The sequence below is a fragment of the Lotus japonicus genome, chromosome 1, assembly GCF_012489685.1.
Source record: "Lotus japonicus ecotype B-129 chromosome 1, LjGifu_v1.2".
Taxonomy (NCBI): domain Eukaryota; kingdom Viridiplantae; phylum Streptophyta; class Magnoliopsida; order Fabales; family Fabaceae; genus Lotus; species Lotus japonicus.
Genome location: NC_080041.1, coordinates 108,681,583 through 108,707,404, shown reverse-complemented (window position 1 = coordinate 108,707,404; position 25,822 = coordinate 108,681,583). Strand labels below are relative to the sequence as shown.

Sequence of the window (25,822 nt, the reverse complement as noted above, 5' to 3'; positions counted from 1 at the left end):
CTTTGGTTTATTTGTACTTGGTTGTTTTGTTTGTGTGTTTGGAAGACGGAGGGGCATGTGGAGGAGTATTTCATTGTATTATTTTTCACGTATTGATTGTTTTAGAACATTTGTATTATGATATTTCATTGTACTTTCTCTTTTGTAGTTTTTACTTTAGGGCAAAGAGCCTTGTACTTTGTAGATCTCTCTTGTATAGGATATTCATTTGTAATTTTATTTTTATATTGTTGAGAACTTTGAACCTCTTGGTATACTTAGGTTGATACTTACTTGGTTGTTTTGTTTATGCGTGGATGAGTCGAGAATAAATATGTTCCTTTGATTGATTCTTTAGGCTAGAAATAAGATCCCTTTGAGTGATCCAATATGGTTGCTTTGTTTACTTTACTTCTTGCTTTGTGCCTAGTTTATCTTTATCTTGGCCGATGCATACTTGGTTGGTTTAGTATATTTGTAATTTTCTTTGAAGTGACCCAATATTTGCTTGATTGGTTTAGTACATTTGTACTTTTCTTTTAAAGTTTGTACTTTGTAGATCTTTTCTTTATTAGAATTTTCTTTTTATCTCTTGAAATCTTTGCTTTTGGGGTAGGGTTAAGGTAGGGGGTTGGGCCACGACTTAGGTAGGAAGAAGGTTTAGGGGTGGGTAGGAAGGGAAGGGGTATATAGGTTGGGGTTAAAGGGGTAGAAGGTCATTTAGGGGTAGGGCTTGTTTAGGGATAGGAGGGGGGGGGGGTAGAGCTATAGGGATAGGAGGGAAATGGGGGTATAGCAAGGTTGGTTTAGGGTTGATGTCAAGCACTCTCAGGTCAGTAGTGCTCAGGTCTACTGCTCTCAGGTCAGTAGTGCTCAAGTCAGTAGCTCTCAGGTCAGTAGCTCTCAGGTCAGTAGTGCTCAGGTCAGTTTCTCTCAATTCAGAGACTCTCAGGTCAGTAGTGGTTAGGTCAGTAGTGCTCAGGTTAGGCGTTCTCAGGTCAGTCGCTCTCGAGTCAGGCGTTCTCAGGTCAATCGCTCTCGAGTCAGGCGCTCTTGGCTCAGTAGCTCTCAGGTCAGTGACTCTCAGGTCAGTAGTGCTCAGGTCAGGCGTTCTCAAGTCAGTCGCTCTCAGGTCAGTGACTCTAGGGTCAGTAGTGCTCAGGTCAGTAGTGCTCAAGTCAGGCGTTCTCAGGTCAGGCGTTCTCAGGTCAGTAGTGTGAGAAAAAAAAAAGTAAATGATCTTTAATGACAAGGTTTTAAAAGAAAGACACCGGAAAAATCCTAATACACAAAAGCAAATGAAAAAGGTGAAAATAAGAAAGACAAATTAGACAAAAAAAAAACAAAAAAGAAGAAACAAGCCATAGCAAATAATATCTTTGATTATGAGCCTGTTTAGCCATATCCAAAATATCTATACAAGAAAAAGGACATTGAGATAATCTTAATATTAATTAGTTGTAATGGAAAAGGTTTAATAAGAAAGAGTTAGAAAAAAATGGACATACACCAAGTTTGATTCATGTTTAGTCGGATCAAAATAATAACTATTCATAGCCCATATAAATGACCAATCAGAATTAAAAAATCATACACTCCATTTTAAATAAGACAAAAGCACTCGTACCATTAACCATCATAAAAACATACTTGACGAAAAAGCTGAATCAAAGCAATCAAAACACCCCAAGATGATCATTCAAAAGGATCCTATTTCTAATAGTGTCCAATGTCTCTATGCTCACCCACACAAACAAATGATAAGGATCAACAAAAAGACCCTCAAAACAAATTTACTAAAACAAGCAATACAAATGGAAAAGATGAAAATAAGAAAGAAAAATTAGGCATAAACGGAAAAGAAAATAGGGGGATATACATCAAGTTTGATCCCTCTTTAGTCGGATCAAAATAACAAGACAATGACATTTAGAGTCATATATGAGCAAGAGCAACTGTAAAAAAAAAGTGTAATATATCTTTGTATAAATAAAATAAGACAAAATTACTCGTAACATCGGCCATCATGAAAATGTACTAGGCGAGAAAGCAAGTATAAAGCAAGCACCCTAAAGGATCACTTCAAAGGATCATATTTCTAATAATGTCCAATGTCTCTACTCAACCACACAAACAAATAAGGATCAATCAAAGGATCCATAAAAGAAAGTCCAAAGTCTATCAAGAGAGAAAAAGAAAAATTACAACTCAAAACCTAAGACAAATGATCTAAAATTACAAGGTTTTATTGCTAAATACAATCTATAAAACAAAAAGGACACTGGAAAGATTGTAATACAAATGAACTAAAACATGCAGCAATACAAATGTTAGTTTAAATTTTAAGACAAAGGCACTAATAGCATCGACCGTCATAAAGATATACTAGGCGAGAAAATGGCTATAAATAGAGCAAGAATGCCCGGATGATCACTCTAAAGGATCTTATTTATAATAGTGTCAAATGTCTCTACTCACCCACACAAACAATAAGGATCAACCAAAGGATCCATAAAAGAAAGTCCAAAGTCTATCAAGAGAGAAAAAGAAAAATTAGAACTCAAAACCTAAGACAAATGATCTAAAATTACAAGGTTTTATTCCTAAATACAATCTATAAAACAAAAAGGACACTAGAAAAAATTGTAATACAAATGAACTAAAACGTACAGCAATACAAATGTTAGTTTACATAATAAGACAAAGGCACTAATAGCATCGGCCATCATGAAGATATACTAGGCGAGAAAATAGCTATAAAGCAACCAAAGCAAGAATGCCCGGAGGATCACTCTAAAGGATCTTATTTATAATAGTGTCCAATGTCTCTACTCACCCACACAAACAATAAAGGTCAACCAAATGATCCAAAAAAGAAAGTCCAAAGTCTATCAAGAGAGAAAAAGAAAAATTACAACTAAAAACCTAAGACAAATGATCTAAAATTACAAGGTTTTGTTGCTAAATACAATTTATAAAACAAAAAGGACACTGAAAAATTGTAATACAAATGAACTAAAACTTGCAGCAATACAAATGGGAAAGGTGAAAATAAGAAAGAAAAAAAAAAAGCAAATAAGTGGATATACATCAAGTTTGACCCTTGTTTAGTCAGATCAAACTAATACGACAATGACATTCACAGTCCTATACGTGAGGAGCCATAAAAAAAAATAGAGTCACATATGTAAGTTTAAATAAACAGACAAAAGCACCCAGATAAGTGATATATGTGAGCAATATTAAATACCTGCAAACCCACTACCAAATGGAAAGCCCTTAGTTGCAGGTGTGGCATAACAGCTTTAGTCAGCTCAGCTTCAAGTTTGTCAAAAACAGGTGAACCAAAACCCTTCGAAATAACAATGATAATGTCATTTCTGTTCTAGGGGAAAACAAAATGCAAAACACATAAAATTACTTGGTTGCAAAAATATTCTAAGGATGAGAAGCACCTTATAAGATATCAAGCATGCAAGCAGACATATAAAAAGGGAGGTTGAAAGTTCCAACAGAAAGTTGCAAAACAACTAGCCGATTTCAAAGTAAAGAAGGTTGGGATGGTAAAAATATTCATCCCTTAAAATCTTAGTAAATTGAAAGTCATTTCCTTAATAATATTCACTAGTCAGGGAAAAAATGCATGAAGTTTCTGTTTAAGATTGTATAGAGAGATTTCTTATTTGGTGAGAATCAGTTTTTTTCTTTTTGGCAGAAATCAGTTTATCATTAGAAATGCACATCATCTTAAAAGTTAAGTTTTTTTTCTCAAATTTACTGTTTGATATTCTAGAGTGAAGGTACTAAAATAAGTGGAAAAGTAGTTATATATTGAATTTAAATTATGAATTCCAAACTATTTTCCAACAAAATTTTAAGTTGCAATCATGATTTGCAAAATGCATTACAAGAATTGCAGTTGATGTAAGTTGTCAATGCACTTGATACATTTGTTAGTAAGTAAAATCCTAATATCCACAAAAAATAGTAAAAATTTAAACAGATAGTCATCACCGTGTTCAGAATACATGAAATCTACTTCAAGCAGTTTCACAAAAAGCACCACTGACCATATTTAAAATATGAAAAGCAACCTTTAATACCTGATATGATCAAGGGTCTGTTTGCCATGATCAATTAGGTCGTCAGGAAGAACTACTACCTTGTGAACTTGAGAGACATAGACATGAATCTGAAAAGTAAATTGGCAAATCTTTCTTAAGGAATTGACAAATTAAAACATGTGAAATGCAGATGTATTAAGTAAATCAAAATGCATTGGTGATTAAAAAAATTGTAGAAAAAAAATGGGAACGGAAGAAAGAAGAGTCATCTATCAAAATTAGGCTCTAACAAGTACAGTATGGATTAACGTAGCTGATCCCACCTAGTGGTAAAAGGATTTGGTTCGTGTTATTAATATAGTAAAATTAGGCTCTGACAAGTACATGCGCACTCTATGAACATTACATAAGATTAGTATGGATAGGATGCCAAATCCAGTGATTGCTGCAACTTATGCTAGGCCTAGGAAGTCAAGTTCTTAGTGTAGTGTAACTTTTAAATCACTGCTTCCTTTCAGTTTGGGTGGTAGTAATCATATTGTGTACTGTGAGGAATTCTGGTGAGGAATGTTCCTTTCTTAGAGACTTTTCGTCACCTTTATCAACCGTCTTTTGCGCATAAATCAACCAATAAATTTTTTATTCTATTCCTGGTCTAGATTTTACTTGGAACTTGAATGATAGAAAAGCTAGTGAAAATAGAGATCCCCACGACTTCAACGCATAACACCTCTTCCTAGCAATCGAATCAATTGAACCCAGAAACCGTGGAATGAAGAAGCCAACGAACCCAGAAACCAACCTACGGAGAAACATAGAAACACTGGATCTCCTTCAATCCAAGCTCTCTTGGTCTTAGATCTGGGATTGTTCAAGGTTGAAGTCTTTCAACCGAGTGGGGTCAGATCTGGGTTCATGTCGAACTGGGTTTCCATAACGTCGCGGAGGCGATGCGATGGCTCCTTGTGAAGTTTTAGCCGGAATCAAACGCAATGTTTTGTGTCATGGAAGCGAGAAAGAAAAGAAAAAAACTGAAAGGGATAAAGCTTCCTTAGAGCATCTCATGCTAGTTATTAATTCTTAGTTCTTAACACTATTCATGTGGGTCATATTGTCACATGTGCTTAAGCAACTCTCAAGCAATTTTGCTCCCTCCATGAGTTTTTAGTTCTTAATTCTTACCACTATTCATTTGGTCCCACACCAACCACATTATTTTTAATTTTTATTTTCATAAAGTAATAAAGTAATTTAGATGAGAGAGAAAAATAATTTTTTATGCTAAGAACTAAAAAAGTAAAACTCCTTGTATAAGAACTGAGTTCTTATTTTCAAGAATTAAGAATTTCATGTCAGCACCTCCAATGGTTAAGAACTCAGTTCTTAGTTCTTAACTCAAAAATAAGAACTAAGAACCTTGCATTCAAAATGCACTTAGAGATCCAATTCAAAATTAAGAGAGAGAGAGAGAGTAAAATAAAGGATAAATCCTCGATTTCACATAGGGATGGCAGAGAAGCCCGAACCCATGGGCACCCGACCCGACCCGACCCGATTTCTTGGGTGAAAACCCGAGTTAAATGGGTTCGGGTTCGGGTTCGGGTTTTACCCGATCACTTTCGGGTTCGGGTTTGGGTTTGGCCAAACCCGCACCCGAACCCTACCCGAACCCGGATCTGTATAAGTGAAACCTAAGTATTCTGCTTGTGCAATACAATATGTGCAGCATCTTGCATATTAATTTAACAGTAACATGGCAATTACAATGTTACATTACATAATATAGCTCTCTTCACAGTCTTTTTCAGGTCGGGTTTCCGAGTTCAACTGTTTGTTTGAGGTTGTGTGCGGGTGTGGGTACGGGTCGGGTGAACCCGAAACCCAATGGGTTCGGGTGTGGGTTTAAGTTCACCACCCATTTCGGGTTCGGGTGCGGGTGCGGGTGTGGGTTTTTGATTTCGGGTTTGGGTTTGGGTTTGGCAAAACCCGCACCCTACCCGACCCATTGCCATCCCTAATTTCACACCACCCCACGTACTAGCAAAAACACATAACTACGACGTTTTTTTCTTCTTCTCAAAAGATTATTTATTTCCTTATTAATGTTTGTTCTTTTGTTTTTTTTTAGTATTATTTTCCCTTGGATTTTTAGATGAAGATGATGTTTGAAGAAGATGAATATTTATAAGTTTTTTGGTTTTCATTTTTGTTTTATTTTGTTTAACCAAAAACTGTTAAATATTGAATAAAGTTAGATGAAAAATCAAAATTGCAAGGGGTAGTTAACGTGGGAATGGTAACCGCTAATGTTTTCTGCTAAGGACTAAAATTGCAAAATAAATTATAGTGGGGACTAAAAGTGCAGTTGTTAACCTTATTTTTTATAATGGGTTAGATTTTTGTATAAAAACACTCATTTGTAACTGTCATTGACTTAAATTATGGACATAAAATATTTGATGAAATTAATTAAGTTTTAAAGACAAGCAGCCACGTTACCAAGATCGCGATTAAGAAATTGAATAAAAATGTTTGAGTATGTCAAAGGTGATTGAATTTCTAAAAGATAGAAAACTAGCAAGTAAGTTGGTTGTTATCGCACATAAAAACAAAATTATTTATTGGAAGATTTTAACTTTGGAGTGCAATAAAGGGATAATGACAGAGAAAATATAGAGGAGAGACAATTAAAGTACAAGCAAGTTGTGTGTGTTTTGTTTGTTTGTGGGGATTAATTTCTCGTGCAGAGAAACTGGCAATAATTGTATATAGAGAGAATAATTAAATGCAATAATTGAAGCAAAGAAAATGTTAACGTTGACAAATGGTGATTAGTCCACTAAACAATGTACAACCCGGCAAAATGTAATGTTATACTGTATATATATACTGGTGGAGGGTTGATCTATGCCAAGTCTTTACCAAGTTAGAAACTCTTGGCGGCGAATGCAGAAATAACACGTGAGCCTCTCATCTCATCACATCAGTTTCTCATCTTCCTTTAATTAGTGTTGTGTGTTTATATATCTTGTTCCTCAAATTGTTGATTTTCAGCTTGTGTTCTTTTTAGGTCAATCTCTTACATATATGTTGATCAGCTGCCTATCTCTGCCTGTAATCCATCCTGATCCTGATCATATATATATATATAGCTAGAATTGTTGTATATATAGAAATCATGAGCAACACGATGAGGCCAAGGAGTAAAGTGATGTTTAATTTGGTTTACGATAGGGGATGATCTATATATGTGATTGAATAGTTACATATCTTTATGATCTTTTCAACATGAACATTTCAATCTTCCTCTAAGCTCCATATATTTTGTAATTTTATTTCCACACACACACACACCACACAAAATGGATGGTATTGGTAATGGTATTGGTATGATGAAGAAGAGTAAGAGCAAAAGGCTGGGAAAAGCTGCAGGGAGTAAGAAAGGAAGCCTGATTACAAAAACATGGGAGCGATGCAAGTCCATAGGACGAGGTACAACCACAAGGATCACAAGGAGCAAATCATGGCCAAGCCGTGGCAAAAGTACTACTGTTGTGGCCCCAGAAGGTTGCTTCTCGGTCTATGTGGGGCAACAAATGCAAAGGTTCGTGATCAAAACTGAATACGTGAACCACCCTTTGTTTAAGATGTTGCTTGAAGAAGCTGAGTCAGAATATGGTTATAGCAGCCAAGGCCCTATAGTCCTTCCTTGCAACGTTGATGTGTTTTACAAGGTGTTGATGGAAATGGATGAAGAAACGTCTACTCCTGATCAGCCTCAGCCTCATGGATGTGCTTTTGTGAAACAACGTTCTCGCTCCTCCTATCATCTTCCTAGCCCTTCCCGAATGCTTGCCATAAACCACTTGTGATTTTTAATCAAAACTTAATGCATGTATCTACTAGAGTGATGTTTTTCTTTCTTTCTTTTCTCGATCTGTAGGTTGAAAATTAATAAACGATCGAGTGTGATGATGGTTTGTCCTATTCGGATTTTCATATATAACTTTTCCAATTTGTCTATCTCTACCATATGGTTCTCAACTTCTCATGATGAGTACTTATGACAAAGATCGAGTAAAATAGTAGCGTGGCGGCGGCAGCATCTGATATAGTTCACTACTATATACACCTACTGATCAGGACGGACGCCGACTTGATATAGTTCACTTCATGATATATTAAAATATAAATCAAAATTTCTTGTCAACAACATCTAGTACGTAGTATACTAAATCAAATAACATTATCCTTCCATTTCCAATTCGATGGTATTCTTAATTATTGAGCTTGTATTTTGACCATCATATCCTCACTTTAATTTGATGATGATGTTTTTGAGTTTAAACTCTGGATAGAATTTAAGGGCCTTAAATCACCTCGCCAACACGTCTTCCAATTGTTCCACCTGATAGCAGCAAGACTTTAGTGGATATATAACTTCCCATCTTATTATCTAAATTAAGTCCAGATCAGGCTATACTTTCCCTGTTTTACAACATTCAATTAGACGATAAGTTGTTCGTATTCCGGTCCAATCCTACAAATTAATTCCTTCTAAATGGGATAAATAATCCAATCCCATATATCCTCATTCCAGTTCACACAAAAAAAAATTGTGTAGTACAAAAAATTGGGGTATTTTCTTTTATCGTTTAGAATTAACCATCTTATGTGATATTTAAACAAAAAAATTGTGTAGTACAATTCGCTCTAATTTTGGTGTACATGTTTATTAAATCGCAGTTTACTTAACAATCTACCTACGAATATGGTGCTGCATGCTGTGATTGTAATGTGGTCTTTTGAGATGTACTTGCTGGTCGACTCAGAGAGGGGCAGGGATTGGTACATGTATGTACTTATATAATGCTGCATATTTTCCTGATTCGAAGCTTGTGATTAGAGTCACAGTTGGTGTTTTGTTCCATGTGTATTTCTTTAGATTATTTTGGCACAAGTCTATATTGACATGTGCATCTTAATTGAATTTATCTTATCGTATATGGGTTATAGCACCCCTTTACTATCTTATATACAATTTTCTTTTGTCTTTAAGAAAATCCATCTTACCTTAGCAGAAGACAATTCGGTGTGTTGCATTCTTCTATTTCTTCAGCTTTAGTGTTAGTCTCAATGAAAGAAAGTCTTGCATCAGCTTAACCGACGCTAAAGTTGATAAATTAGTGTCTATTGTGTGATCCTGACACTAATTTTTTTGCTAACGAATAACATTGGATTAGTGTCGGTCTTAAGGTCAGTGTTGATACGTTTATGTTGAAAAGGTTAGTGTTAACCGCATTTCTGGCACTAAGTCGAACACATATCATATTTTGCGCTTGTCCATTTTTCATTATCAATCCATGGATCTACTGAAATTTTTATCATATTCTCCCACTTGCCCAACGATCACAAATCACAAATAGTTCTATACTATTACGTGGGAAATCTTCCTATAGTTTTTAAGCCAAGTCAAGGACACTAGGAAGTGATATGTGAAAGTAACATAAATTTTTCTTTTTGGTCAATCATAATTTATGGGCTTATTAGTACTTTTGGTCCCCCAGGTTTCTAAAATGTGTAAATGGGGTCCCTAAACTATAAAAATAGCATTTTGGTACCTCCATGTTAGTCTTCGTCAACACTTTTGATCCCCCACCAAATTTCCGTCCAAAAACTAACGTTTTTGGCTGACGTGGAATTTTAATAAAATTTAAATGGTTAAAATTAATTAAAAAAAAAAACAAAAACTTCATCTTCTTCATCTTCTCTTCTCATCTTCATCGTTCTCTCTCTCAAATTACAGCATCATCTTCTCCATTTCTTCAGCAATCCCAACCCTATCAAAACCTTAACCCCAACCTCCCATCAAGAGAAAGAGATAATGTGAGGGGAGGGTTTGGTTGTTGTTGAGATGGAGATTTGGGACGCATTGGAGGTGCGAATGGACCCAGAAACCCCTCTCTTTATTTCTGAATCGCTGCTTCCCTCTCAGTTTCTGAATCGCTACTCTCTCTCTCTCTTTGTCGATTTTTCGAATCTGGGTAAGGAAAGGATAGAGGTTGCGGTCGTGATTAGGGTTTGGTTCTGTTTCATTTGAGAGGAAGGGTTAGTGAATGGTGGCTCTGGTGGTGGTTTCAGGTGAGGTGAGGGTTTAAGATGGTGGTGGTTTCTGGATCGGTGGTGACTTAGGGGTTGGTGAAGAGCAAGGGTTCAGAGGAGTATTCATTCAGAGAGAAGAATCGAAAGTAGTGGAAATTCTTGAGAAGAGGATTTATGTAAAGGATTGAGTGTTCATGCGTTTATTACGTTGTAATGTCTTTTATTTTTTTCCCCCTGTTAATGATTCATGGAATCAAGCTTCTGAATTAGTGACAATACAGTATATAATTCGTTCCATGGAATCAAGCTTCTTTGTACACACCTTATGAATTATCTTTCTCTGTTCCATGTGTTTATTTTGGATATATATAATTTGTTCTTTATTTCCACAATCTGAAAAAAAAAATCCTTATTTTCTGGGTTAAGATGATGAAGATCATAAGTTTTTTGGGTTTGATTTGTTTAAGTTGGGTTGGAGAAGTTCCTGGGTAATGGGTAGTGGTGAAGAAAAGGAATCATGTGCAGCTCAGATGGGTGAGTCTTATTAGGTCTTCTCTCTCCTAATGTCATGCCACCTCAAAATAATTTAAGTTGTGTTATTTTATGCTTAATTTATTTAAGTTTCATTTTATTAACTAAACAAAATAGATTTCCGTAGTTCCAACTTCCAATTACACTTAAAAAAAAACTTCCAATTAACTAATTCATACTTGAAAGTTTGAACTGATAACTCACAGACCTGCCACACGAACCAGTTTAGGGCCCATTCGATCGAGCACGATTCTATTTTTTTTCTTCTGTTCGTTTTGTTTGAATTGGGGGTTTAGGTCCAAAACTGACCGAATCCAACATGCTGCTCACACCTAGTTGACACTTTAAAGTGCATAAATTAGGCTTATTAGCACTTTTGGTCCCTCAGGTTTCTAAAATGTGCAAACGAGGTCCCTCAACTATAAAAATAACATTTCACTACCTCCACGTTAGTCTCCGTCAACACTTTTGGTCCCCCACCAAATTTCTGTCCAAAAACTAACGTTTTTGGCTGATGTGGAGTTTTTTTAATTGAGGTGGCATGACACTTTTGGTGCCCGCATTGAGTAATTTAATAAATGATTATTATATTTTTTTTTTGGTAAATTTACATTTTCGCATTTCACTTTCCTATTCAATTAATTTCATCTCATGAAAAATGATTTAGTTGTAGAGATGAACGATTATGATTGAGATGCGTGTAAAATAACCATGATCGACGGATGAACAAAGCCTAAAAAAACACAACTTACAAATCTCATGTCTCTATGAATGAAATGTTGCATCACTATGATAAAATAACATCAAAATTATAACTTGTACATGCTTCTTTATTATTGAATTATCTCATTTTGAGTACCATACCTTGATTTGGGTTAAGGTACCATAGCAAACACCTATTATATTTTAACTAAGGAAAACTGAACATCAAGTTAATTACATTGTCAAGAGGGACATGTCTTGATCAACCGATGAGGAAGGCACGCTCCCTTAATTACATAAGCTAGTGTTCTTTTGAGGTGGCTTGTAACTCAGACCACTCAAGGTGTAAACACATTGATTATTATGATCCTTCGTTGACACTTGATGTGTTGTACTCTTTAGAAATGGAACATTGCAACTGGAATATGAGTTGCTGATCCCTATCAAACTTGCTTGGCAAATTGTTGAACCTGCTTCCATGCAATTAACTGATCCTGATGAATCCTCAACCGATGATATTGGTATATCTAGCTTGTAAACTCCATCTTGGTTTGTGGTTCTGTTCACCGATAAGCTTATCTGCTCGCTCGTTCTCGGCGAGGTTTCTCTAAATCTGCAATCTATGTGAACCTCAACACCTGCCAAGAAGTAGCTTTCTTTAGAGAAAGTGGTGGTTGAGCATGTATCACAGTAAACAACTCCTACTATACTTATCTGGGATTGGGACAGAGTCGTCGAAGATTGAGCAATAAGCACAAGTGGCAGAAAAGTGAAAAGAAGAAGAAAAACAATTGGATCCATCAAAATATGAATGAAGAAACTTCTGATGGCTACTTTTACAAAAAATAAATGTGTATATCGATGGTAGTTGGCAATGTAAAATGCAACAATGTGTATTTTTATAGTGAGAAAGCTAGCGTGTTGTCATAAAGTGAACCCGTGAGTAGTGTTTAGTAGTAGGAGGACCGAACACAATATATTTAAATGAACACTACAACCAAAGACATGTGAAGATTGATGTTGTTGGCACACTTGTTTATTAGAGATGATCTTACCAAAAAATAGATTGACAGGTCAGGTTTGATTTTGAGGTTTTTTTATGGTAACAAAAAATGCAAAGTCATACAGGCACATATATATTTATTAAGAAAGATGCATGTTTTTCTGTCCCATTTGCCAATTGAAATTTTACTACCTGCCGGTAGTTGGGAGAAAAATGTGTAAAGTAAATTAAAAATTTCAGGGTTTATTTCACTGTAGAAAGATAATTTTATAGCATTGCGTAAACCTCATTGTTTTGCTTTGGTGGGAGAAAATGAAATCCTGTGATGTGCAATAAGGGAACAAGTGGCAAAGCAAGAATACTCTCAATGCATGCAGGTGGGATGAAAGGTCTAGTAATTGTGCAAATGCTAAAGGATATCCAAATGGGTGGGTAAACACTAAACAGGGAGGGGGTATATCCAAATGAGGCAAGGATTCATTACTCTCAACATACTTTGGAAGGTAGACGAAAGAAGGTAAACAAGATGTGGAAGGCTGTGTGGTTTGCTATGGTGTGGAGTATCTGGCTTGCACTTATTTATTAAAGAGTTGAAGCACCCTTATGTTTCTTTATTAATAATTTTTTTGTTATTCAAAAATTAATATTAATTATTTTTAAATATATCTTTCCTAATATTAAAAAATGAACCAACAATGTAAGACTCAGTTATTGAGCGTTTCCAAATAGTACAAATTAACAGAAAAGCACAGAAATCAATAAAAATGTAAAAGAAACCTAACAGCTCCATTAAAGATATTTACTTTTGATGCAACTACTACTCATAAATCATAAATTGTAGCCGAAGTATATGTCGTAAATCATTATTTCAAAAGCTTAAGCTAACATTTGAGTTATTTTATTTATATTTCTAACTGTATGCACATATACACCAGGTGTTACTACACCCATTTCGTAGCATTGAGTTGAAATCATTTCTGAAGCTGCAGTTCAATTTCTTCAGTTCTCAAAACGCGAATAGTTTTAAATGAATTAAACTTCAGAAGGCTCCGCTGACACTGATGAATCTGTGCCATAATTCCAAAGGCTCTTCAGCTCACCTCTTATCCATCCCAATATAACAACGACACCTGTTGATTACGTTACAAAACGATTAAGCATGAGACAGCTAAGCTTCAATCACTGCACATCAGATATTTCAGAGCAAAACTAGTTACCTAGTGTACATGGAACAAGGTAGAGGAGGGCAGGCTGTCCATTTCCGTCCATCAGATATAGTGCCAAATATGTCAAAACCAGGCCTGAAACAGAAAAAGAAAGACCCTCTCTATCATGAAATAAAGGACTAAGACAACTAAATCTAAATTACAAGTAAATAAAAACTGACAGATCAAAATGAAACATGTATAGAACCATAAACTGGTAGCATCCTAGTATAAATGGGACTTAAAGACATTATGAATTTGAACAACAACCATGCTTTTGAACGTACGACTGCTAACGCATTAGCTATTGATAAATATATTTAAAACCCTCGCCCAAACAGAAAGAAACAAATGGTCATCAGTTGCTGTGGATCTTGGGTTCGCATCTTATTCATTCTGATCCGAAGTACACTCTGTGGGAGTTTGAATTAGCGCTCGATTATTTCCAATATTAAAAATGCCACCAACAAGAGGGAGTGCATGAATTAGTGCACACAAGCTACAATATGTGGTGAATTCTAAGATTGCTCTTAGATTTGTCACTGAAGAAGATTGTGACAATGATGTAACCAATCCAATCTATACTGAATGGGAGCAACAAGAATACATGCTCTTCACATGATTACTTTCATCCTTGTCTGATTCACTGCTTCCCACAGTGATACACGCTAGAGACAAAAATAAATCAAGTTTTGTTTGATAAAATTCTTTTTGATGGCTCGGGAAGGGATTTAGCAGAAAATGTAAAAGGCAATGAGTCTATTAGAATTTGGAAGGCCTAACTCTACCCGAACTTAGAGGTGAGGATTGCAATACACTCTATAAGGACTATCTTGGCCATATCTCTAGTCAATGTGCGACTTCTAACACACTCCCTCACGCCCAGGGTTGGACATCTGGAGTGCGGAATGTGCAGGACTGGACGTCTCCAGGGTGACCCATATATGGGAGGTCTCCAACAAACGGATCTAGGATAGACCTGATACCATATTAGAGTTTGCGCTAGGACTAACTCTTCCCAAAAAGCTAGCTTAGAGGTGAGGATTGCACTTCTCTTTATAAGGACTATCTTGGTCATATCTCTAGTCAATGTGGGACTTCTAACAGAATCAAACAGAAGGGTCAAATGATGTTATAATATGATTATATTTCAACCAAATTTAGATCCTCTTTTATACATATTTTAGGTTCCTTGTGATTGAGAAAGCATATGCAAGTTATTAAGTTCTGCTTCAGTTCTTAAACACAGGGTAGTTGCATATCCAATCATCAGAGTATGAATAAGGTTATTGTTCCCAATTCTAATCAACCAATGCTCAAATAAAGCCTAGAAAAACATGGCCTTAACTGTATATGAGGAGAATCGAAGCAACAAAATCTCAACAAAATGACAAGTCATGAATACAAGCATGGAATAAAATAACTTACCGACGCCATAACCAAGTACCGTCCAAAGAAAATACCCATTTAATGCTCCCTTTTTATTATCTTTGTCAAATCTAAGACAACCAAAAGACAAAATAAATACTTAACAAAGCATGACATCAAAAGTACATAATAAAAGCTTCCAAAAGCAAATATTAAAAAGAAAATAATTATCTAGTGACATCAACTCATGTGGCTTATGCATGAAATACAATCTAACAGACAGAAGGCTTGTGAAATAATACAACATGATTGAATTTTATTTACAGCGCAGATGTTGCAACTTGTGATATTCTAACTGGATATTTGACATAAGTTAACAATATCAATCCCATGCAGAAGCTAAAAATGAAAAATCACATTTCCTTTGTAAAGATATTTTATCAAAAAAATGCAGAGCAGTATTAGATGCTGCATTTTATAAAGATATTTTGTCAAAAACACAAAGCTCAAACTAATGTACGATTTCATATGCCCATGAGTCATTTAGCCAAATAGTAGCTCTTCTAGTGGAATGTGATAAGGCAAATAAAAATTACAAAGCTATGAAAAATTTAAATCACTTCAATAACTATCACTACAATAGGAATTCAGTACCTATGAGCAAAGCTATGTTTTTTCTTTTCTGGTGGGAAACATAAATATGAATCATTCCAAGCTATATGTGCACAACTTCATATTTTAAATCTTGCATTTATCTATGTGACTAAATAGGAATTCAGTACCTATGAGCAAAGGAAGTAAGCAAACCAGGAAAGATAATATCTCCAAATCCAATCATGTCATAACCACCCCAGGGGTCACTAAAATGAGGAAATCTTAAAAGCATAGGAATTGCTTCCCCACCAGCCTTGTCACCTCGAGCAACCTATAAACGAAAACTCATATAAGAGTACCATCAAAGCTAAAAGACACCAATATTTTTTCCTTTTTTAATTAAATAACAATCATATTATAGAGAGAAAACACAAGGTACATTTGAAAAATAATAGAGAAGTGTTGAACGAGCAGCTATCTTATTTAATATTTTCCCCACTCCTATCTAAGATAGTCAACTCTTTACTGTAAACTTGTGTTGCGGGCTGTACGTGGTCTTCTTTTCTCTATACCCTCCCACCAACACTGTAATAGGGACTCAGAGAAATGCCTAACGCACTTCCCTTCTGTGTATTTCACGACACGCTGAATCTTCCCAGTGTATCTTTCCATTTTGTGGCCATGCTTCCGTTCCAGCCATCAGGTTCATCTTTTTTCTCCTTCAAACCATGGCTGCTAGCCAGCTAGTACTTAGGTCTGTATAGTTCCAGGTTTCCATTGGAGTGCATGTCGATTAGAACATCCTCAGAGTTGCAGCCCCAACTAGTGCCTAATGCACCCTCATGCACCACCTTCCCACCTCTACCTTCCACCCATGTTCAGGACTTCATGCACATGAGAATTCTATCACCTCTCACACAGTTTCTTCCTCTAAATCTTCAGGTTGTGCCAATAAACCACCTCTACCCTTGGATCTTGAGTATTTTTACCTATTCCATGTGTCACATATTTTTATGCATGTTACACCATTTTTTCCATTCTTAGTTTCTTACAGTATTATGTTTGTTTCCCAATGTTTCCTTTTTTCCACTCGGCATGGAAAGACACAACACAAGGATCCTTCTTTAAAGGAAAGAGCAAGAGCAACATATTTTTCAGCCTTGGTTTAGTTGTTGAAGGTATTTGAACACGTTGTGACATTATTTATGATTATTCTAAGGTAATTTCGCTGTTTTTGATAAAAACTCATTTTGAGTTGCTTTACCTAATTTGATAAAAACTTTTGTGAGAGGATTCACACCCACTTTAATATTCTTGTCAATATTATAGTGACAATATCCACCAAAATTTCTGCTTCTTCTACTACTTGTATGTTTTTACATGCATCCTCGTGCACTCTCAGCCCTGAACAAAATGGAGTTGCTAGGTAGAAACTGTCATAAACCATTATCTCAAAAGCTTAAGATGTTGGGAAAGGACATATGAATGGTTATATTTATAACACACCCTGTCATGCAAGAGCCCACTTAAGCTTGAAGCGTGAACAATGCACACGCCCCCTCATACAAAAATGGTTATATTTCTACCAAGTGCTGAAGTTCAACTCTTTTTATTGGAAGAACTGATGGCGGCAAGGATCGAAGTCTAGACCACTTGGTCATAGAAGCTCTGATACCATGTCATGAACCAATTATCCCAAAATCTTAAGGTGTTGGGTAAAGGACTCCGAATGGTTTTATATTATATTTCTAACATGTAAAACGTTGGGTAAATGACTCTGAATGATTTTATATTACACTACCTTTTGGGGCCGGACGCTATTCGGGATTGACTACTATGAGCTCCACCCCAAAAGAAAGTTATTGCCAAATAGATAAACATTAGAGTACAAACTATTTTCATTGATTTAGCTCTAATTGAATTGATCCTTCATTCCAAATTGCTCAGTTACGTAAATCTATACATATTAATGAGCTAACTGTTATTGTATTTATCTGTATGAACTTTCTTTCTGGCTATGCTTCAAAGATTCTGTGTACTTCATGTTTCTACTTTCTTTTTGCACTTTCTATTGAAACAAAATTTCGTGTCAAGTAAATGAAAATAGGTACTTATATTACTCTACTTTCAAAGATGGAAACTAAGCTGAGACAATCCAAGAACTAAAGTATTACTTGTAAAAGAAAATACTTACTGCAACCATGACACTCTCGTTGAATATAAATGGAGATATGAACACCCAAAAAATGTCGTAGAAAAAGGCACAACAAAGGAGTACGGTTGCAACCTGATATATCAAATGTGTAAGAAGATTACTAGAACTGTTATAATAGACAGAGAACAGAGTGACTAAGGGAAGAATAACTAATCTGTTGTAGACATGAGGAATTCATGTACCTTAATGTTAGGTAATCGACCCAACTGCAAGACTGTTATCATCAAACAGATTCCCTGTTAAGAACACAGCAATATTTTAAGTGAATAAACATGGTGGACTATCAAACAAACAGCTTATTATCAATTCATGTATAAAACATAATTGAGACAACAAACCACATTCCTGTGCAATGCTTCAGAAAGGTCAATATGGAACCAATCAATCAATGTCGTATTTGACCAACATGCAAGACTCACATACAGATATTATTTAATGATGTGAGAATATTAATTTAAAGAATAGGAATATGAAGCATTAGAAAAAGGAAATATTGATCTAAATATTTCCAAATTATAAACTACTTAACCACTCAGTTAACAATGTTCAAACTTCATGGAATAGTTGATGAGCAACTGCTTGACAAATTCATTGTTCCTAAACTAGAAACTGTTAACCAAGAATTCCTATTATTTGTAATTTCTCTGCATAAACATATGTGTATGTGTTAGTGTCTAGACTCAAAGGAGTAAGAGATAGAATGAAGAAGAAAAGAAGAGAGGATGAAAGAGTAAAGTGAATTCTGTCAAGGTTCATTGAAGTGTTACAATATATAGGAATATGCTCGGCTGAGTTGGCACAACTAACTCCAAACAAACTGCTTAAACAGTTTTAACAAAGCTAACTAAGCTTAACAGAACTCTAAGAGTGGTAACTGCATACTTGCGGTACCCTGTTGACATCATTAACTTATATACTCGGTTAAGACTTTACACACACACACACCCAATGCGTGCAAACGTCGGTGCATATGTATGTACATATTAAAGTAAAAATATCATTTTAATGTCATCTACATGTAAACACTAGGAATACCTACACTAGAAACCATTGCTACTTTTGCTGTAGTTCCTCGTACAAAATTCCTGCTTTTCTCTCAACTTTAAATGACAGTCAGTAATCAGTATGCGCAGACAACTTCTATGAAAGGAAAGTGAATTTAATATGCTTCGTATCTTGATCTAAGTAGATTTGAATTTAAAAACCGCAATGACAATAGAAAGACTCATCGTGCAAGTACTAGAATCTGATACTTACAAGAATATCTTGGCCAACCCATGAATAAGATTCCCGTCGAGTAGCAGCCCAGAATACCGCAAAAGCCAGACAGAATAAGAACACTACCAGCGAGAAAATGGAAATCTTCCCGAATATAGGTAACTTAACTGTCTTCTGACTACAATATTCGCATTTTCTGCTCACATGTAATTTAAAAAAGAAAAGCACAGAGAGAAATTAACAGAGCGCATGGCATGTGGAAAACATTGATTTATTTTCTGTCTTGGGGGGGGGGGGGAGGGAGAGAGAGAGAGAGAGAGAGATTGGTTGTACCTTAACGTGAGGCTTATAATACAATTGTGCATCCCCTGAAATTGAATACAAACTTAAATTAATGCACAGAGAAATTTAAGTTTACTGGTATGTGTGCTCTCAAAGCCTTTCACTCAGACATTTCCTCTCATTTCTTTCCTTCATACAACTTATGTGGCTAAAATCCAACAAGGTTCATGTAGGATAATTTTATTAGTATATGTCAAACACCCGAATTGAAAATACAAACTGAAGGCGGTAAATGTAATCATGAATGATAGGGAACTAATACCCTCTTCATGCACACCATAAATATGATCTTCTAAGTTTGCAAGAGGAATAAAGGCCACCGAAATGAATAAATTACATTACCTCGACACCAGCGATGCAGAAAAGTACAACAAGCACCCAGATAAACCAAGATGACATGAAGAAGAATAATAGAACAAGAGTGACAGATGCTGATATGATAAATACAACAGCAGACATTGAATTGATGTTAAGAATTTCTTTATCAGAAACATCTTTCGCTCCCTCGACATTTGAAGATTCCTAGCAAAAGAAATAAAGAAGAAAAATATTTACACATCCTTAGTAATGCAATTGAAGATGTGGTTTAAGTAAACTCAATAAATTTGTAAAGGTAAATAAAATGGAAAGAAGAAGACAGGCTCCTTCACTCAATTGTGAAACTTGTAAGTTGTAATATTTAATGATGATCGGTGGCTATAATAAAGAATATCAAATAGTGTACAAATATTTTTTGTAAGTGTATAGAAATATTCATTATACGTATTCAACTTGGTATCAGAGCCTCTATCAAGTGGTTTGGAGTTCTACCCTTGTTTCCTCAGTTACTCTTATAAAAATTTGGATTTCTGCACAATGTGAGTTTGTGCATTGTCCACACAAGAGCCAATTTGGCACGCGGTGACGAAGCTTGTACCATGGCTGCCTGACAGATATAGGTCAATGGGCTTTTGTGTGAGGGGTTTTTTAGAAATATAATATAAAATCAAACATCTGTTGTCACCCAACACATTAAACTTTTGAGATAGTTGGTTCATGAAGGAGCAAACGTAGATTAGTACATGTGCCAAAGTCAGTGAAATTGCACATTTTCCATTTAAGCATTGTCCAAATATTACGTGACTTTTTGCTGGACAGATGTCATCCCATCCAGAATACTGCTTGCTTAAGGCATCACAAAAACACATTCAAGTACACTTCATACATTTTAAGCGTGATATAAGGATGCGAGGAAAAACCTTAGGAAACAACTCATTATAGTGTTCACCAGACTTCTTGGGAGTAGTTATATCTGACCATAGTGAAGCGCACACAATTGTTCCAACAGCCATCAACCACAGAAATGCAAATGAGAAATCTACAAGTGGGCTTGGTGGAGCATATAACAAAACTTCCACTGCAATAGACAATTCAAAATTAACCATATAAATAAAAAATAAACCTGAAATCTAGAATAAAGTACATTATTTTATTGATAAATCCAGCAATATTGATTTCATCTCATCTATTCAGAGGGTGCATGAGAACACATAGGTGCATTATGTGTTTGTGCAAGGAGACATGGGCTGCCGATCAATGTAAGGAGAATAACTATCCTCATACACAATTACACATCTAAGTAACAACAACAACAACCAAACTTGTCATGTTTGGCAGAGTGAACCATATGATGTAAAGACACCTTAACTCATTGAAACATCTTACTATGGCCAAAAAAGAAGGAAACAACACAATAAAACAAAGGGTCATTCGCATCTAAGAATTGAAGGACTGACCTTTCCTTCCAGATGCTAAAGATTTGTTGAAAGCTTCTCCTGCTGATTTCGTAATCAACACAACTGGAATTGAAATGTTTCCTCCGGTGCTATTGGAGCAAGCCATCTCAAAGAGATCTGACAAAAAAGAAATACTTAGCAATTAGACAAAACTTGATGATCTATCTAAAAGTATATTGACTATAGCAGATGTAACAACGGAGTGCAAGTCATTAATTGCAACGGAAGCAACGTTTCGATCAGCAAATCATAATGCTTAATATTCAATTGTTAGTACTTACTAGTTATATTGAAGAATGAATTCATATTTTGTATACTCACCTTCTTCATCATTGATGAGCAACATGGCAGAAGCGCCTCCAGATTGTGCAAAAGCGGCTTTGGTTGTAAAATCGCAACCCCCACGTGTACAGAGAGCAACCGAATCAGATAACTGCAAAGGGGAACAGTGAGTGGAGGGTACTAAAAGGAGAAAAGAAGTAAAGATGGAAATAGAAAAGAACCTGTGAAGTTGAGGTGGAACAGCAGTCTACAGGGTTAGAAAAGATAGCAGGGGTTTTGACACTATTTTCAGGGTTCTCAGGCAAGAGAGAGCCGAATCTTGCAGTGACGCCGTCGTAAGTATTGGCTTCCTCACCATCGACCCAGTTGTTCACCTTGACCTGCAGATCACGAAGCAATGCACATGCACGCACGGTGGTGAAAGTTCGTTAACAAGGGAAATTCATGAATGACACGCAAGACAAGATTATGATTAATTAATAAGGTTCTGATCTAAAACAAGAAAACAAGAATTGAATTGAATTGATGAAAGTACCAATCGGAAGGGGTTGTTGCAGGGTTTGGACTTGGGATCGTCGGCGAACGCCGCAACCACAAACAGGAACAACGCCAACGCACGCAGGCCACGAGAAGAAGAAGACGCCATACTGTTGTGTTGCAATTGCGATGATGTGAATTTCTTTCAATACTCTTGTTTACTTACTTGCTTTATATGTACTGCCTTCCCTCTAGTACCAAGACTTGGTACTTACCCTCTCCTATAATTCAGTTATCTTCTTTTCTTGAAAAAATAAATAAATAAATAAATATCTATAATATCATTTGTATAAAATCTTATATATAAAAGTAATTTTAAATCTCTGTGCCCGTTGCTAAGTAAAATATATATTATATAATTTTAAAGTTATCATATTAAGATTTTGTAAATTGTAATTTTGATATAGAATTTAAGAAAAGAATTAATGATGTGTGCACCGTCAATGTAAACAAATTTTATGTGACGTTTAATGGTTTTTAACATCAGAACTCATGTAAAAAAAAAACATCCCAAACAAAAATTGAATCTGAAGATGAAGAAAATCATCGGAATCAATCAAAAGAATGATCAGAAGAACGACTCATTGAAGATTTTACATCAAGACCTATATATTATTAATCATTAGTGCCCGTTTGGAATAACTTATTTGAGTTTATCTGATAGCATAAGCTCTTATGCAAGTGTTTGGGAGAGCTTACGCAAGTTGCTCATCACCTATCATAAGCTGTTTTGAGTTTATTTTCGTAAGCTCCTCAATATAACTTATAAAAAAGAGTTTATGATTATATATAGCTTATTTTCAATTTATTTAATAAATTTTTAAAAATAGCTCATGAATAAGCGCTCAACAAGCCTCATTAGTAGCAAAGTAAGGCCCAACAAGCTCCATTAGTAGCAACAAGCCCCATTAGTAGCAAAATTAGGACTCCGTGTAACCTCTACAAAAGGGAACTTTACGATCATTAGATGATCTTTTGGCATTTATTCTAAAGGATTAGGCTATTGCTAAACTCTTGCTCTACTAGGGTTTAGGGTTTATATCATTCTTGAGTGTTCATTACCATAACGTAATGTTCATAAAAGAGAAATAGTACACTTTAATTTTACCGTGTGCACTATTAGTACACTATTATTTAGAGGTTGTATGAATAGAGGTATTCAAGTTTTTCGTACAAAGTCCAATCGCATCTAAATTCCTAAAAACTTGCATTATCATCCTTATAGACGACTTATAGAAGATCTAACTTGTTTACCAGTAACCCAACACTAATAAAAACTGTAAATGTAAAGCGTGAATAATTTGTTTCCCATTTATTATATATTATTAGTGAGCTTTTTTTTACAGTTTATTATTATTTATTAACATGAATGATTGTTATAGTAATATTTTAAAAATAAATTGAGTAGCTAAGCTTTTAAGCTAGCTATAGAAGCGCAGTTTGTCGAGGGATCTATCTGTCTGTCTGTAGTTGTAGTTGTAGTTGTAGTTGTACATCTGATATCTATCTATCTATCAATCACATTCATCACAGCGAAGCGATGTCTAGTTCGGAGGATGAAGGAGGAGAAGAGTACCTCTTCAAGATCGTGATAATCGGCGATTCTGCGGTTGGGAAATCCAACTTGCTCTCACGGTACGCGCGGAACGAGTTCAACATGCACTCCAAGGCCACCATAGGCGTCGAGTTTCAGACTCAGAGCTTGGAAATTGACTCCAAGGAAGTCAAGGCTCAGATTTGGGACACCGCCGGCCAAGAACGCTTCCGCGCCGTCACCTCCGCCTACTACAGAGGCGCTGTCGGTGCTCTTATTGTCTACGACATCACCCGCCGAACCACTTTCGATAGCGTCTCTCGCTGGCTCGACGAGCTTAAGAGTCAGTTCTCCTAGATCTCATCTTACTATGTTTAATTGCACGCTCAAATGCTCTATAGAATCACTTCGTGAATTTACTTTTCTTTGCTATGAATTATTATGTGCAAATCTAGTCAAAACAAACATGCACTTAATGCTCTTGCTAGCTCTATAGTTAGTAGCAAACATTCACACATATCATGCTCTTGCTTCAATTCAAAGCTTTTCGGTTCCCATGATTCTTTTCTTAAATTTTATTTGGCTTATAGCACATCTTCGAGGGTTAGCTCAAGTGGTAAGAGCTAGGGGATATAAGGGTTGGGTGGGATGAAGGGTGATGGATCCAGAGTTTGAACTCTGAGAGGGACTAATATTACTAACAAGTAACGACTAACATTGACCTATAAAAAAAAATGTCTTATAGCACAGCTTGTTCATAAGCATTGATTAATCTCACACTCTACTAATAGCATGTTTGGTTCCTCGGTGAAATGCTCTTGAATCGCTTTTGATTCAAAGCTACAAGTCTTAGCTTGTGATAGCATTCTTAGATTACTTCTTTTTCCGCCTAAACAATTTTGAAACTCAAACTCAAACCTACCTACAATTGGTTATGACTAATTTAGAATCAATTGTAGGCAGAATCTGAGTTTAGAAGGATTTGTAAACATGAATGTGTTTTGGATTATGTGCAAATTGTGAAACCAAACATGTTGTAACACTTCAAGATGGTAAGAAAAAGGAAAGAGCTATTAGATGAAACTATCATATCTTATTAAGCAACTAATTGACTATTGGTTATTAGAAGATTCGACCGTTTTGTCTAACTCAGCCTTTGAAAACTGTGGTGCAGCTCATTGTGACACGACCGTGGCAATGATGCTTGTTGGCAACAAGTGTGATTTGGAGAATATAAGGGCGGTAAGCATTGAGGAAGGCAAAAGCCTTGCAGAAGCGCAAGGCTTGTTTTTCATGGAAACCTCTGCCTTGGACTCCACAAACGTTAGGACAGCTTTTGAGATGGTTATTCGAGAGATCTACAACAACGTTAGCAGGAAGGTCCTCAACTCAGACACCTATAAGGCTGAATTATCTGTCGACAGGGTCAGCCTCGTTAATAATGGAGCCGCTACATCAAAGCAATCCAAAAGCTATTTTTCTTGCTGTTCAACATAACCTGCTTTGTCAAATTGGAATTTGGTTTTTGTTGGCTGGTTCATTCAATTGGGTTGGCATGTTCCTTGATGATGGGTATGATGGTTTGAAGAGTTTTTCAATTACAACTATAAAGACATATAGTAAAGAAAATGGCATATTCAATTATAAGGAAAGGGGTATAATTGTATAATGGGGGTACGAAGAGCTTGTAATTGCAGCAAATGAAGTGGACATCCATTTGTGTTGTGTTTAGTGAAAATCTCTAATGATTTATTGGCTGTGCTGAGATTGTTATTTTCCTAGCTATTCCTTTTCTTGTCATCCTTTGTATCATTTTTGCTCATGGGAATTTGTTATATTGTTTTCTTGTGCATTTGGTTAGAAAGTGTTACTGCTTCTTGTTCTCAGTTAATCAGTTTGAAAGTAATATGTAATTTGAGTTGCCTCTTGAATGGCAATGAAGTAATAATGGAGATATGTTTTGACTCTTCACTATCTTTTTGGGATCAATGGCATGGAAGCCATGGCAACAAGTGAAGGCTAGTTAAAGGGTTGCTTCTGTTCGGTTTGTATTTTTGGTCAATCAGAAGTCATAATACTTGTGTAGGAGAGAGAAAATGATGGTCGTGGAAAAAGTTTTTAAGTGCTTTTGTTCTTCTGAAAAAAAGACGCCTCTTAGTTTTTTTTTGGTGGCATAGATGTCCCTTAGTTTATCAAATAACATAATTTTAGTATTTTATCCCCTACTTTACCCTAATATAGTTTTGTTGTGTTTTATGATCACTTTTAAAATTAAAAATGTAACTAAGTCTTTTTCATTTTTTAGCAAATTCAACACATCCATAGTGACTAATTGTCTCACAATGTGATGTGCAACTAGACATTATAATAA

The 25,822-nt window shown here is 35.6% G+C and overlaps 4 protein-coding genes across 4 annotated transcripts; 2 read left to right on the top strand and 2 right to left on the bottom strand.

Moving 5' to 3' along the window:
* The first annotated feature begins 6,858 nt into the window (after positions 1 to 6,858).
* Positions 6,859 to 8,066, top strand: LOC130729035 (auxin-responsive protein SAUR71-like). The gene is made up of 2 exons (XM_057580652.1): positions 6,859 to 7,004; positions 7,114 to 8,066. Exon 2 carries the CDS (start codon positions 7,406 to 7,408, stop codon positions 7,913 to 7,915), a length of 510 nt encoding a protein of 169 aa, XP_057436635.1. The 5' UTR covers positions 6,859 to 7,004; positions 7,114 to 7,405; the 3' UTR covers positions 7,916 to 8,066.
* Positions 8,067 to 11,442: 3,376 nt separating this feature from the next.
* Positions 11,443 to 12,268, bottom strand: LOC130729034 (uncharacterized). Its single transcript, XM_057580651.1, has one exon. The coding sequence runs from the start codon at positions 12,177 to 12,179 to the stop codon at positions 11,667 to 11,669; it is 513 nt and encodes a 170-aa protein (XP_057436634.1). The 5' UTR covers positions 12,180 to 12,268; the 3' UTR covers positions 11,443 to 11,666.
* An 878-nt stretch (positions 12,269 to 13,146) lies between these two features.
* LOC130729033 (signal peptide peptidase-like 5) lies at positions 13,147 to 22,087 on the bottom strand. The gene is made up of 14 exons (XM_057580650.1): positions 21,916 to 22,087; positions 21,602 to 21,760; positions 21,420 to 21,531; positions 21,099 to 21,215; positions 20,562 to 20,719; positions 19,666 to 19,845; positions 19,315 to 19,349; positions 19,021 to 19,177; positions 17,946 to 17,999; positions 17,743 to 17,835; positions 15,737 to 15,879; positions 15,015 to 15,085; positions 13,599 to 13,682; positions 13,147 to 13,511 (listed from the first exon to the last, which is right to left on the bottom strand). The coding sequence occupies exons 1-14, from the start codon at positions 22,024 to 22,026 to the stop codon at positions 13,414 to 13,416; spliced, it is 1,572 nt and encodes a 523-aa protein (XP_057436633.1). The 5' UTR covers positions 22,027 to 22,087; the 3' UTR covers positions 13,147 to 13,413.
* A 1,257-nt stretch (positions 22,088 to 23,344) lies between these two features.
* LOC130729032 (ras-related protein RABA5e-like) lies at positions 23,345 to 25,251 on the top strand. Its single transcript, XM_057580649.1, has 2 exons — positions 23,345 to 23,794; positions 24,626 to 25,251. Exons 1-2 carry the CDS (start codon positions 23,458 to 23,460, stop codon positions 24,946 to 24,948), a joined length of 660 nt encoding a protein of 219 aa, XP_057436632.1. The 5' UTR covers positions 23,345 to 23,457; the 3' UTR covers positions 24,949 to 25,251.
* The last annotated feature ends 571 nt before the right edge of the window (positions 25,252 to 25,822 follow it).

Excerpts from the sequence above, each read along its gene's own strand:
- LOC130729035 (XM_057580652.1), top strand. The coding sequence starts at position 7,406 with ATGGATGGTATTGGTAATGGTATTGGTATGATGAAGAAGAGTAAGAGC.
- LOC130729034 (XM_057580651.1), bottom strand. The coding sequence starts at position 12,179 with ATGGATCCAATTGTTTTTCTTCTTCTTTTCACTTTTCTGCCACTTGTG.
- LOC130729033 (XM_057580650.1), bottom strand. The coding sequence starts at position 22,026 with ATGGCGTCTTCTTCTTCTCGTGGCCTGCGTGCGTTGGCGTTGTTCCTG. Across the intron at positions 19,846-20,561 it reads ATAATGAGTTGTTTCCTAAG|GAATCTTCAAATGTCGAGGG; the intron begins GTTTTTCCTCGC and ends TTCTTTTGCTAG. Across the intron at positions 17,836-17,945 it reads GTCGATTACCTAACATTAAG|GTTGCAACCGTACTCCTTTG; the intron begins GTACATGAATTC and ends TTGATATATCAG.
- LOC130729032 (XM_057580649.1), top strand. The coding sequence starts at position 23,458 with ATGTCTAGTTCGGAGGATGAAGGAGGAGAAGAGTACCTCTTCAAGATC. Across the intron at positions 23,795-24,625 it reads CTGGCTCGACGAGCTTAAGA|CTCATTGTGACACGACCGTG; the intron begins GTCAGTTCTCCT and ends ACTGTGGTGCAG.